At 39.3% G+C, this 14,820-nt stretch overlaps 1 protein-coding gene across 1 annotated transcript in view; it reads right to left on the reverse strand.

The window, feature by feature from the left end:
- The window catches only part of CACNA2D1 (calcium voltage-gated channel auxiliary subunit alpha2delta 1), a 416,604-nt gene that overhangs the window by 82,127 nt on the left and 319,657 nt on the right, over positions 1 to 14,820 (reverse strand). Inside the window, exon 11 of the mRNA XM_063308113.1 lies at positions 5,735 to 5,893. Within this exon, the coding sequence (XP_063164183.1) occupies positions 5,735 to 5,893 (159 nt within the window). The remainder of the gene's footprint in view (positions 1 to 5,734; positions 5,894 to 14,820) is intronic.

The following is a 14,820-nucleotide window of genomic DNA, read 5'->3' on the forward strand; positions in this document are numbered from 1 at the left end:
ACATGTTTTTTTTTCAGAATATAACAATATATCTCAATTGATAACCAATTAAATAATATCTTGAAAGTGCTTATTGGTCAAATGAAGATTTAGTAACTGAATATTGAATTACTGCTAAATGTGCACAGCTTGGTGCATAATTTTAATCTTTAGCAAAAAGAGCTCAATTTTAATTTGTTCCTGTTATTAGAAGTTACAAGACACCACCCTTTAGGGCAATCACTATGGGCAAAAGAGACTGAAGGCATCTTATGCTAGGCTGTCCAATGCTTCATTTTCTAATTCTAAAAGGAGCTTCTGAACATCTGCAGCCCTATCATTTCCCAGGAAAAGACAGATTCCACACTAGCATTGGCATCCATGGGGGTCAAAAATGTCAAGATGGCCACCACAGCAGTACAATTGAAGCTTCACCCTTATACTTGTGAGTTTGTGGCACATACCAAAGGGACAGGTCTCTAACTGGGCTGTCATAGTTGCCATCTTGACATTACTTACTTATTCAGATATGTTTTATGGCTTCCCAATTTACAACGAGTGACTCTGGGCAGCTGCCTAGGATAAACACGAAACCACAAAAGCACAACACAACACAACCACAGCCAGACTGACATTCCCCAAATAGTTTCAGAAAGAGCTCATTCAAAACCAGCGGTGTCTGCAGGATGTGGTCCAAACAGTCAAGATGGCAATGGCGGTGGTGCGATTGGAGCATGTGAACACACATAAAATCAGGTGGTGCTTTGATCACACTATTACAGTTGCCATCTTGACTTTGTTGAGCATACAATACAGACACCCTTGTTCAATGCCATGACCCAATGGTTAAATTTAAAAAAAAAAAGGTTTTCAAGGCATTATAGAAGGCCAACAGGCATCCTAGTCTTGGGGAGTAAGTGGCAGAGAGCACCTTTTGGAGATCAAATCCAACTGCTTCCTAGCCCAACCTGATACTATTTGGGACCTAATCACAGTTCAGCATGTCACTCAAATACTACCATGTACTTAACCTTAATTCTGATCAATACAAACCAACCACACCATAAATTAACCTTTGAAGTTGGCAGGTTTCCCCAATTATAGCTGAAATTAGCAAGCGTTTGTCAGGCCCACAGACATTCCACATAAGGGAGGAGAGATGTAAATTTGCTTCTTAGATGCTTTATTTGTAAAATCCCCTTTTCCTGAGGTCGATTGGAAAAAGAGGGGAAAACGCCACTGAAGTCAATGGGTAGCTTAAGAAACCAATGGGGAAAAATCAAAGCCAGGCAAAATTCTCACATCTGAAATCACAATAGGCACAAATGTAACAGAGTTAACATTCTCCTCCAGCGAACACTTCTAAAATTAAATTGAACTGCCATAGGAAAAGATCATTATTCCAAACAAAGTTTTTTTGTTGTTGTTGTTAATATGTGAGCAACAGTGGGAAACAACATGACTCACCACCCACCGTATTCCTTTTAAAAACTCCCACTGCTTTTAAATGGCTTTATTAAAGATACTGATTTTTACCCTACCATTCTGAAAGCAATATTCTTATACATGCAAATGCAATCATTCTCTTTTAACACATAAGGATGACTAAAAATAACCTCTAAAGTTAATATATGTTTATCAAGAATTACAATAAACATTTAGGATTATTTGAAACAATCACAAGGAATTCTAAGGGTCATATCACTGTATCCCAAATAGTAAGTGCACACGTGGAATTTCCGTTCGTTTCTAGCTCATTAACTTTGATAATGTTCATTGTAATGGCTGATTCTCTCCTGGACTATGTGTTATTTCCTATTAGTAATTCTTACAAATTCTGGTTATTGTAACTGACCACAACTATTCCACATAACTTTTCTGGAATGGACGGATGCAGAGTTTTATTATAACTTTATAATGTACAATGCAACTTTAGTTCAGTTTCCGCAGAGTAACACAGTGAAATTATTTCTTAGTAAACATGTTCAAGCTACCTTAAAAATCTCTCATGTCCCAGAGTTTTAAAAATTAATATTCCGATGAAACTGGACATTTTCTTACTAGGACTTATGGGCAGTCAACTAGAAAAGACTCATAGAAGATGAATTTTATGTAGGGTAACTGCACAAAGGTGGAAGACTACAGAAATGCCCACAATGGAGGAATGGATTGTGAAAATGGCAGAATTTGCAGAAATGGCTAAATTGACATGTTTGATTAAGGAGGGAACAACAATTACTTTTATAAAAGACTGGAAACCCTTTATGGACTTTCTTCTGAAAATGGATGAAAATGAATTGGTGATTTTCACTGATTAAAAAGGGTTGTTTATGGGAAGAAAATAGAGATGGTAATTATCATGTCTGTAACTGCTGCAAAGAAGATCAGAAGTCACTTCTTTAGACATCTATCCTTTCTTCTTTCTTTGTCTTTTGCTGTCCTTCACTTTTCCTTTTATTCTTTCTTTTTCTGTAGTTTTTAAATCTGGTGTAAAATTATCTTTCAATAAAAATTATAAATTTCTCATGTCCCCTTTATATCCCTGATCACTCTGCAGGACTATTAATTTATTGGGGAATGTAACACTCAAATGAGTGCATCTGTCAGAAGATATGGAATGAGTGTGACTGAACACAGATATTAGCTCAAAGACTAAGCTTAATTTATGTCAATAAGGACAGCAAAGTGGAACTACTTCTTTGCCTTTGTTGCAGCTATGGAATCCTGGCCAGCTAAACTGCTTAATGAGCCCAGACCTTATTATGGAAGGATGGGCCAGAATATTTACCATGTGTACGATACGATCACCGTATTTGCTCCAAGTTGGATCCGATAGAGAGAGACAGAGGAAATGTCTTGCAATACCATCTTTTGAACCTCGTCTTTTGTGATATGAGCTCCACCACTTGTGGACTCGATCCTTGTCCTCCTCATTGGTTAAAGTGGTTAGGAGGGGACAGGAAATCAGACACAGGCTGTCATCGACACCTACTTGCAAGAGCGGGAGGTTACAGCAGCTTCCTCAGAGGGCCTGCCATGAATCCAACAATGTTGGGCCTTTCCTCATCCTCTCTTCTTGGGGAAGTTTGTGGTGGGGAGGCAATTTCAGAGATCTTTGGTGAAAGCAGATGGAGGCTGTGTCCAGGAGGACCTTTGTCCAGTTTTGGCTGGAATGCAGTTGTGGCCTTACCAAGAACAAGGAGCATTGAGTATGATCAAGCCCACTCTTGTCATTTGGATTACTGCAACTTACTGTGCATGGGGCTGTTCTTGAAGAACCAGAAACTTCAGCTTCTGCAGAATACAGCTGCCTCTGAGCTCATTGGCATTCACCATATTGCTATATAACTCCATTGTTTTTATTGATTTCATATGGCAAAACTCCATTGTTGTGAGAGTTGCACTAATTACTAATTTGTTGCCAAGCACAATTCAAGATGCTAGTGATTACTTATAAAGCCCTATGTAGCTTGGGACCTGATATCTTTGGGACTGCCTATCCCAAGAAGATTCCTTTGGTCTAATCCAGCTGAAATACAGAGTACTGACTGAAGGTCCCCTTCTATCAAGAACTACAACAGGAGGGACTATTCTTCAGAACAGCTTGCTGTTCCTCAGAGCAAAAGTGCCTCTACTTTCATGGCCTTCAAGAGATTGGTCAAGACCTGGCTTTTCCAGAAGGCCTTCAGAAATGGAAAAGCTTGAACTGGAGTAGTGACAAATAGGAAGATGCTGCTTCTGGAAGCTGATCTTATCTGCATTATCACATCATATTGTTACTCTTATTTTGTACATTACCAGTGGTGTCTACAATTTTAAAAAAAGTCAAGACAGAGGCCATGACAGTTAATGTGCACCATAAACAAACAGGTGGGGCTTTGATTGCAATGTCACAGCTACCTTGCATGGAACTTAGGGCCCTTTGGAGTAAAGCATTTATGAATCTTGTCCATGAATGAATGGATGGATGGATGGATGGATGTGATTAATGGTGTTGGACTATGTTAATAATAAAAAAAATGACTGCCCTGATGTACTTGATATTCAAAGACCTTTGACCATGATGGCTTCCCACATAATGGAGAGACAGTGGATTTATGAGACCATGGAATAACTCCTATATAATCTTAGTTCTTTGGTCTTAATCTGTCTCTTGGTTATTGCAACTCCAGAGCTGCAATTGAAGGAGAGAAGATAGTAGTAGCAGTATCTCCTCTCATTGCCCGGCAAACGGAAAATAAACAAACCAATCTTCCATTGAGATGTGTTTCCTTCTATGGCATTTTCCTTACCAGATCTATCTGGCTATTTGATTCAGAATTCTCTTCATTAAGTTGGAAGGTTTTGTTTCTACAAAACTGTCCTGGCCAAATCTATTTACGTTAACTGATAGGAGAATGAAAACAAAGCAATGCACATAGAAGAAATAACTTGCATTGAGCAGTGAACTTCTGTGAGTCAGGATGGACTACATATTATTTATTCAAAATAGTTTGTAGAAGGGATACTTGACTGGTAGATTCTAAAGCAAATACATGATGGACAGATGTTTCTCATGGATCTCTGTAGACCCACCACTGGATGTATGTACATAAGTCTGAAATACGTGTTTCTGCCATTCCCACTTAAGATTTATTAGAGGGGGAAAAAAGGCACCCATGTTATCTAAGAAATACCTGGATGAGACCTGAAAGAGAACAAATCTTGGAGAAGACTACTGGAGCTCTATGTTCATAAACCTGATTAGGCATGAAACTCAGCGGTTGACATCCAGCTAATCACCATCTTTGAGTCAATATATTAAACACATGCTCAGAGAAGCAAAAATTCAAATGAAGGCCCACTTTCATGGGAGAAGTTAGCTAGACTTTGAAACAGTTCTCACTTCAGTAGTCCTAACTGTGCCAACTGTAACCTAGTTTAGTAAGTTTTGGCTTAGTACCGGGATGGTATGCGGAGCATCACACTCTAGAAGTCCCTGGGACCAGCACCTAAACTGAGTGGGGCTACATTTTCACTTATCTTATTTAAATGTCACTTTCTATTGCCTTTGTTTGTTTTCGTTACACTTCTTTTTACTTTATTTTACTAGGAAAACTGCCCTCCCCAAGAATTTATTCCTTCATCAGTAGAGGGCACTGTGGCACGGCTGTCTCTTTTCCAGTATCATTGCCCATTCTACTGGTTAAAAAAAAATAGTGTAGCTTTCATGCAGTGAAGCTTGCAAACCCAATGCTGGATTGGGAAGCATCATCTGGGAAGACGGAACAGCAGGTAGAAACATAGGAGGTGGCAAGAACAAACAAGATGATAGAAGAAGAGAGAATTATGGTAGAGAGTGCAGGGAGTGAGAAGAAAGCATCTAGAGGCAAAAGAGGAGACAACAGAGAACATTTAGACAACATAAGTCGCTGATGTGAGATGGGCAGCTATATAAATTATTTAAATAAATAAAATGAAGCCTGAGTGTGTGCTAGAGGTCACCTGAGACAACCTTCTGGGACCCAGAAAGCCAAAGAACCATGCTTCTTTGCTTTCTTGGCTTAACCCACCCAAACCCAGCCATTTACTGCATAAACCATGTTAAACCAATAGCAACTTAGTACTACAGGCCAACCCAGCTGTTGGAAAAAAATGAAGTTAGAACTTGTGCCTCCTGCAAGGAAAAATGGGCTCTTGTTTAGCAACACAGAGGCATCTACACATTAATGAACCCCCATAAAAAACCCCACTGATGCTGCTTTCCAACCCTTACATTGAGTAGCTGCTCAAAGGCGTAACTGAACCCTTTTTTGTAATCCGTGATTCCTTTTGCTTGGATTTTATAGACAGCTTCCTTCAATTTCTTCTTATTCCTCACGTTAGCTTGCACAAGATGGTTGAAACAACTGACATTTTGAGCTTTGTCATTGAACTGAAAGAGAGAGAGAGAGAGAGAGCAGTCAATAAAGCAGAGAAGGTAAATGAGGAAAGACATTTCACAAATTAGATTAAAAATTAAGTGAGTGATAGCCATCAAGTGTCCTTAAACTGGACCTTAGCTTTCTTCTGCAGGATACAAATGTTTAGACAAGGGTGTTTCCATCAGTACAGTATGACTTCAGTATTTTTTCTCCCTTCTGGAGACCCAACCAAACAGGCCATGCAGAAGCAAATAGCTTCTGAATGACCCCAGTTACAAAAGAAAAAAAAAGTCATACCATATGGGTGAGCATGCAGTGTTTAGAGAAAAAAGAGAAAAGATCCAGATCAGTCCACTGATCTGCTTGGAAAATTAGCTACGCAATTCTTTAGAACCCCTCCATTTTGATAATAATAGCAAATGAACCATTTGTCTGTCAACCAGCTTCCTCCCTGTGAAACATTGGTTTATTTCTTTCCAGCTAGTAATTAAAGGGATCCACCAATGGTCTGTGTTGGAGGTTGATTGATGGCTTGAGAACATAACAAAACAGGACTTGTTTTCTAACCGATAAACCTCTTGGATTAACATGAAAGCCAGGAGATGCATTAAGGCAACACTTTGAAGGTCTGAAGGTCACAGAATGAGCAACAGCTATGCCTGTAGAACAGAGGCATTCAAGGCTATGTTTAATTCATCTGAATGCCATAAATAAAAGAATGAACTGAGGTGCTTCAAATCTCTAAATCTTCTGCCCAGCCACAAAATTGCTTAGTTCCCCTTAGGTGATGTGATAGTGACATCCTAATTGAGACAAGTCATTTCAAGTCATTTGCATTAGATATTTCATTTGCCAGTGATTTTGCCTGGGATAGAGCAGACTGTGCTTTATCTAAAATTCTGGTGACCAATTCTACCTATTGCGTCTCCCCTATAGATGAAATTTGGTAAGGGGGGGGGGATTTTTATTCCCCAACTCCCAGCCTGACCAATCCCAAATTCAAACTCTGTCTTTCTTCTGCCGACTTCTCCCCACCTACCAAATTTGGTCCCATTATGTTCGGCTTTTGGAGAGTTGATGGGCTGATTGACAGACAAAAGAGCCCCTTTTCATAATTTCCATCCCACGTTTCATTGGGATGGAAAGAATAAAAGTGTTCATTGTTCTGGGGAAGATTTTCAGGCTGTCTGTTTCTGAATGAAGTGTCTAATGCTGCTGAAGAGGTAGCCTTGGTCTAAACTTCATAAGGACGTAGGACCAGATGGAATAACTGAAAGCTTCTTAGACTCTTTTCTTCCACACTGTCATAATCAGATGGCCATTAATATACGCTCAGAAAGGATGACAGTCATCCTAAGAAAGGGACAGATGATAAAAAAGGAAGACAGTCATGAGGTGTTGTTTTTTGCAACCAAATGCTCCTCCAGTGTAAAAAAACCCCAACTCTGCTCTGTTTAAAACAGAAAAATGTTGCATGTATACTCATCAAAATTATATTGACTCTCCCAGTCACAACATCCACCTGCACATCCACACACTTTTCTCTCATGTGCATACGCAGCTTTCTCTGTTGGACACAACAGACCACACCTTCTCTTTCACTCATTCGTACAATTGTGGGATTTTTTGCTCTTTTTTTTTTACTGGCATATCATGGTAACATTAGCTGACATGTAATTAGTTTGTTTGTTCTTATTTGCACTGGCAGCAAGAGAAAGTAGAAAGGCGTGGAAACTTCCCTCAAAGCTCAGCTATCTCCTCATCTATTTGCAGCCCACCCAGTCATTCTGCCTCACCTCCATGCAGACTCCTTGAAGAACAATTAAATTAATCTTACCCCTATATGTACTCTTACTCTCTCAGGAGTCCCATCCAACAAGAGGCCAGCAAAGTAGTCATCATATTTGAATTGCAAGCATCAGGCTGACCGCATGGCAACAAAGAGATATAGCAAGCTCTTTTTGCTGCCATCTAGTGGGCATCTTAATTTTTGCAGCTCACGCCTGATAGCTGTAATAATATGTGAGAAAGACCTTGGGTCAAAGAAATGCTGTCTAGGAAATGGTCAGATAAGAGAGGCCATAGCCCACAGCTGCATAATGTATGGACAAAGGGGCTCAGAAGGGACCCTCCCTAACTTCTCAGGCTGTAAAGGAGATGGAGGGGAGAATTGTACTTTCAGACTTGCAAGATTCTGTAAATGTAGCCTTACAATAAAGTAGAGTTAGCTCATCTGGTTGTGCTTACTGTCTGGTCTACCTGGAAAGGCTGACATCAACCTTCCAAGTCTGAAAGCAGAGATGGACAGAAGCCAGCTAGATTTTAGAAATACCTGGACTCCTGCATAATATTGCATGGCTGGCCACCTTAAGTCAGACTCACCTCAACAGAGAGTTCAGAAAGAGAGACATGTTTGATGGCTCTACAAGTTTTATTATGTTTGGTGAAAAGATCTAAAGGCAGCAATCTACTGTATAGAAGTAAACCTGCTTTTCCTGCAATGCACAGACTACTTTGGTATGCTGGAAGACTTACCCAAGACCCAGTAAATCACCAAGTCATTCAATTGCATTCCTACAGTACACCCTTACTTCTTTTATTTGATTTATAGCCTACCTTGGTGCTCTAATGAACAGTCAAGGCAACTTAAAAGTTAAAAATACAGCATATAACAAACAAGAACATATGTGTTTTATTATTTATTATTTACTAAACTTTTGCCAATAATTGATCTAGCCTAAATTATTATTATTAGCTGCCCAGAGTCACTTGCTGAGATGGGCGGCTATAGAAATCAAATAAAACAAATAAATAAATATTATTTGGTATTCTACAATTATATTCACAGTCAAAGACTGGTGAAAATTTAATAAGTCAAGTCCTAACCAAGGACCTAAGAATTATTAAGGTAGCATCTGAGGATATAGGCAGTTCCAAGCAGGGTATTTTTTTTGTAAAATTAGAGCATTCAGGTCCAATAAATTCAAAATTTCCAAATATTGAGGGAGTTCTTTAGGTATTGTTCCATGGGCTCCAATCACAATTGATATAACAGTAGATTTCTTTCTCCATAAGTGTTCAACTTTGATCTAAAAGTCCCAGTATTTCATACTTTTTTTGGATTGCTTTTCAGATTATCATTATTATTATTATTGTTTAAAAATAATCATAGTCAAAGTTAATAATGCACTCAGACTAAAACTGCCTAGTGCTACAGTTGACAGATCAAATGAAAACATTTTGAATGTTTATTATCAAAACAGCTAACAGAGCTGTCAGATATTTTGTTCTCACGTACCAGAAGGGATCAGTACAAATGAAAATCTGAAGATTATTATTTAAAACCAAAAAATTCATTTATGTAAAAAACATCTCGGAGGAAATCTGGAGAAATCTCTGGTCCTACACTAATCACTGGTATCCCAAATGAGAACTAAGTATTTTTAAAGCATTCACCACTAGGTGGCAGTGCCATAATACATAAGGAATCTAAATTTCCAAGTTTTATGCTTTATCCACCCTTCTTTATTACCTAGCATAGCATGGTTACTAGAACACAAAACACTCCTGCCAAAAAATATGCCTGTGGGTTGAGGAGAGTTCCTCTTGCCATGTACCACATAACTATCATGAAAATTCACCACCAAAGATCTCAGCTCCAGTCTACTCAGAATGGAGGAAATCTTTCCTTCGGGTACATTTGTCTACAATCTCTACAATATGCAGTAAGCATTTCTGCAATTCCAGATATTGGCCCTGCATGTTCAAGCATGGAACTTTTGCAAACCAGAGCCCATTGATCACTTATCAATTATATCTGTGTATTTGCCAATGAAAAGTAAAATATTTATTTACTTGCCCAATTTATATGGCCGCCCATCTCAGTGACTCTGGATGGCAAACAGATTTAAGATAAAGTAAAAACAATAACAAACATTATAAAAGTTAAAAGACAAGCAGCTGAGAAAGAACAACCCAAATCACTCACACGACAAAATGTTGTGTGTTACTTGAAAAGTCTACAAACATATTCTAGTCATTACTTCTTTCATTCCTTGGACCCAAGTCCAATGCATTCTTTGCATCATTTTCCATCTTGGTTATTAAGATAGGACTGAAATGTATCTGTATCTGTATTTCTATCTCTATCTGTATCTTGCAAATAACCCCCCCTTTGAAGTTTTGGTGTCTGCCTAATGTCCTACATAATTTCACCAGATGCAGTACATGTCCTTATAATTGTAATTACAATTATTGAATTATTTAAAACTTTAAATTAAATTAAAATTATTAACATTGCAATTACATTGTAGTTTAAGAATTGTCTATTACAAGGACTTCTGTAGCAGCTCCATAACTCCATTCTTAACATTTTACGGTGTGATATATAAATATATGGGGGGGAGGGGGGCAAATATAAGTCATTTAGAACAACCAACTTTCCTTGGATCCATAACACCTTTAAACGCAGAGCACTGATAAAAAGGAAAATCCCATCTCTTTAATTTAAAACAATCATATTGCTATTTCCAAGTATTGTTTGGGGAATACAGAAATTTGAAAATATATAGCCGACCTGATGCCAATTTTGCTGGAACTCATTTTTCAATCTACAGAGGTCTCTTGCTGTGGCTAAAGCAGCTTGATGGCCCAGATATATTTAATATATACATATTAAATGGGCAGCACTGAAATAAACCTAATTCCAAGAGACTCTTCCTTGCAACTATAAGGAGGTTCATTTTTGATGCAGCTCTGCCTGTTCAGTAACAGGATCTTAAGGTTAATTCTTAAAAAGCTAAACCAGTATTTCTAAAATCTAGCACACATTTAAGCAGCCAGAGAATGCTTTTGTTTTTCAAACAGCTGAAGAAAGGGTACGCTGTCCAGTTCATACTCTGACCTGCCTTTTCAAGGTATCTCAAATGAACAAAGTCCCATATGACAGCACTTAATCAGATCCAGAAAAAGCATCAGAAAACTTTTCCTAAGTACAGTTGTTTGTAAGCCATTCAATTCATTCAAAAATGAGAGAATCATTTGGAACGTGGGCTGCTGCAATTAATCATGAAGCTCCAGTTTCTGATCTACTCCCACCGGGGCCTATTGCCCAGCATAGATTCCCAGCTTTTAAATTGAGGGGCGGGAAGCACAGTTTCACAATAACTAAGTGAGGTGGGTTAGGCTGAGAGGTAGTGATGAATGTCATAGGGATTATTATTCCCCACTTCAAAAACCACCTTGAGATAGTCCACCCTGGGGCTCCTCTGTCCTTTTCAACTACTTTGACTGAGATAGAGAGATGGTTCATGGTTCTATCTATTGTGTGTGTTTGAGAGAATAGATGTTTCTGGGACCAGAGGGATGTATGCAATAAAACATGAGATGCACAACTCATGGAATGGGATGGGATGGTAAGCCAGATCCTTCTGATCAACAAGAGGAGGAGTCAACAGCACAGGTTGGGTTCCTGATGCTCCTGAGTTTGGAATTCATATTACAGATGTTTCACAGTCTTCCTTATCATCATCATCATCATCATCATCATCATCATCGCAATACAATGCACTTAATAGCCTGCTGTTTCAACTCCTTACAGGGGGAATTCACACAGATCTCATGCGTATTGCAAACAGAAAAGTTGTGTCCATGGACAGCGTGCTCCAGAAGGGGATGGAGGAAAAATAGCTTCAGGGCATTGGTTGCAAGGCCCTTTTGCTAAAGGATGCTGCAGCAGACTTGGATTGTTCTATTAGCAATGGTCCATGAAGATGGAGGGAGTAATGCAAACAGAATATTAATAGGGCAAAGTATCTGCCTCAGGATGGCTGTTGTTCCTTCTGGAGAACATCGCCCTTTGGCACTTAAAAAAAAAGTCAATGCATTCCCATAACCTTCTGCAGGCCCATAGCCTCACACCTCACCACACACTGGAAGGGGGGGCACCTTCCTAACTTTCCTTCACGCACACCTACCATTTTTTTTCTGATTAAATGTTATAGGCCACACTAGCTCAAACAAGTAGGCTTCCAATTCTTTAGCTGCCAGACAAGAATTTGGCACTAGCTCTACTAGCTGCTATCCTACACGTCTGATTATTATTCATCAGGAGACCTTCAGTGCCATAAGCACTGAAAATCTGGGTTATTCACTGTGATTGTACCATTTCTTGTAATTGAAAAGTATTTTTTTTAAAAAGTGGGGGAGGATTATATAATATCCTAATCCTTTGGGAACATTAAGGGGATCTGGGGATGCAACTCAGATCCAAGAGAGCTATCTGTCCTGAAAGGAAGATGTATAGATCTTTTCTAACCAAGAGAGCTCCTTATGTATTATCTGTCCTTCTGGCCAATGCTAGTACTGCCAGGGAGGGGGAAAAAATCACTTTTCGTGTGAGTTCCTATAAGCTAGTGAGATCCTGGAGTAGCAAGAAGTTTCAATTTAAACTCTAAACATGCAGATGTAAAGAAGTGGACTCTGGAACAGAAGATTCAACACTGCTGGTATCACCATTTAGAATGGATGCTAAATTTCAAGAATTCTGAGAACAAAGTCATCTGGGCCAGAATGAGGCATGAATAGAGCCTATGCTTACCATTACAGAATATGGTTGCCAATAGTGGAAATCACTGGTGCCTAAATGTCTACTGTTCCAGATATGCCAATCTGGCTACTCCAGGGGTGGCATGGTGGTTACCTGGAACTTATATGTCCAAAGCAGAACAGTTCATGGTATTCCAGACTATGTCCAGAACATCACAAGCCACTTGTGGTTTAGAAGATTAGCTTTTAGAAAACCGCTGGACCATTCCTGAAGAGGGCAGGTTGATATCCCCCACAGGAGGAAAATAATTTTTCTGGAGCTCCCTGGAATGGTTCTAGAGAAATATATTTTTTCTGGAATAGGGTTTGCACATCCCATCCACTGTGAGGAGTCATGGAATGTTGAGAAGACCCTGGCTACCTTCTGGTTGGAACTGCTTGCAGTTTGTTCTATAACCTTCCCCAACTATTATTTAGAATAAGTATGAGTTGATAATAATTTCCTTTGGTCATCACTTTCTAACTCAGGACTCTATACATTTTAAGAACTACAGACCTACTTTTTTGTAATCAATAGTAGGCAACTTTCTCCTTAGATGAGAAAGAACACACTTTATTTCTGCTTATAAAAATGAGTAGAAGTAGGCACTTTTGCAAAATACTATAGCTGAACAATTTGTATGTGTGGAAATTATGACTTGGAAGGGCTGAAAAAATGTATCAGCCTGTATGAATTTCAGTCAATTGACTGGATGGGAGATCTTTATTGTTATCTATCACCCCTGTCCAAGCTGTTCTTGATAGTCAATTCCCATCCCATCAGACTAGCACTGGTGATGACCTAGTTGAGTAATGACATTAACTTGTTCAGGTGTTTTGGATTCAACCACTAGAGGAAAGGGAGATTAATGGACAGATTAATCTATCTGTCATCTCTATCTATCTATCCATCGATCCATCCTATCACATTTCTGTCTCCATCTCATGTAGTGACTCTGGGTGGCATACATAATAAAACAATCAAAATACATTTAAAAAGTCATTAAAAATGACCAATTTAAATTAAAAAGCTAAAAACAAGATAAAAACCAAAATGGTGGAAAAGCATACAAAAGAGTGCATTCAATTAACTATCATACAGCCATCTAGCAGGCTCTGTCATGGGATCCTCAGGCTAGTTGGTGGAACCATAGTTTAAGGGCCTTCCAGACAGCCAACAGGGTTGGGACCAGTGTCACCTCAGGGTGGATGATGTTCCAGAGTGGAGGTCACAGCAGAAAAGGCTTTCTTCCTAGTTCCTGCCCAATGAAATTCCCTGGCCAATGGGACCAACAATATGCCTCTATTGATTGGCACAAATATTTGAGGAGCCAAGTATAGAATTATATAGGGCTGAGAGAACAGGCAAGCATGGAATCATGTAGCTATGCTGCACGTGAGAAAAGTCTGATCCTGCCAACGAAGGTTTTGCATGCATGCAAGGAGTACAATCTTCTTTAAGAATGTGTATCTTGGAGAACTCCCAAATATTTCTTTGTAGATGGAACAACTGCTTGGCTTTGCTGAATATGAATCCACGTCACTCAAGGCAAATGTTCTTGGTGGTGGACACATCCTACCTGGGCTTGTTATCAATGCAGATTTAATCAGGTTGTTCAATTCAGACAGAGAATTAGCAACCAATTATGCCTTCCTGAAGATCCAGGAAACATTGGAGGATAGGTCTTCTCAGAATGAGAGTGGTCCAACTATATACTACCTAATTCTATTTCCCTTAGAAATAGCTTTTGATGTAGATATAGAAATGAAGCTGTGTTTGGGACAGATGGGAACTCAACAGAAAACTTGCCAGCTTCTCTGCTGGACCATGCTCCCTTCCTCACGTCATGTCTAAAAAAACAGTTCCTAGCCCATTACACATAAGAAAGAGGGAAGACTCCTCCCTCCCTCCCTCCCTCCCTCCAATTCACTCTGTCTCTCCTCTAATTTTAAAGCCAGATTTGTTTCCAAGTAAAAGATCAGGAGCAGCTCTTCTCTAACGAGTTGATGCCAAAATGAAAAGAAAATGCCTCCATTCTTATAGGCTTAGATGTCCACAAGGGAAGCTAACAGGAGAACATTGTTTGAAAATTGCTCAGTAGTAGTCTCCAAATCAGTACTAGCTACTAGATTTACTACAAGCAGATGGAGTGTTGAGATGCAAGTCCCACCTCTTTTGTACATGTATAAAGACTGCATGCATGGAGTTGGGCTTGCACTGAGACACCCCATTTGCCATCTTTCCTGTTTTGACACCCTCTGAGTGTCCCATTGCCCTGAATCACATGGTGTAAACCAGGTATGGTTGGGAACAACTCTGCCAGTTCTTGCCAGATACCAACAGTGTGACTCA

This window comes from Candoia aspera, chromosome 7 (assembly GCF_035149785.1).
Source record: "Candoia aspera isolate rCanAsp1 chromosome 7, rCanAsp1.hap2, whole genome shotgun sequence".
Lineage (NCBI taxonomy): Eukaryota > Metazoa > Chordata > Lepidosauria > Squamata > Boidae > Candoia > Candoia aspera.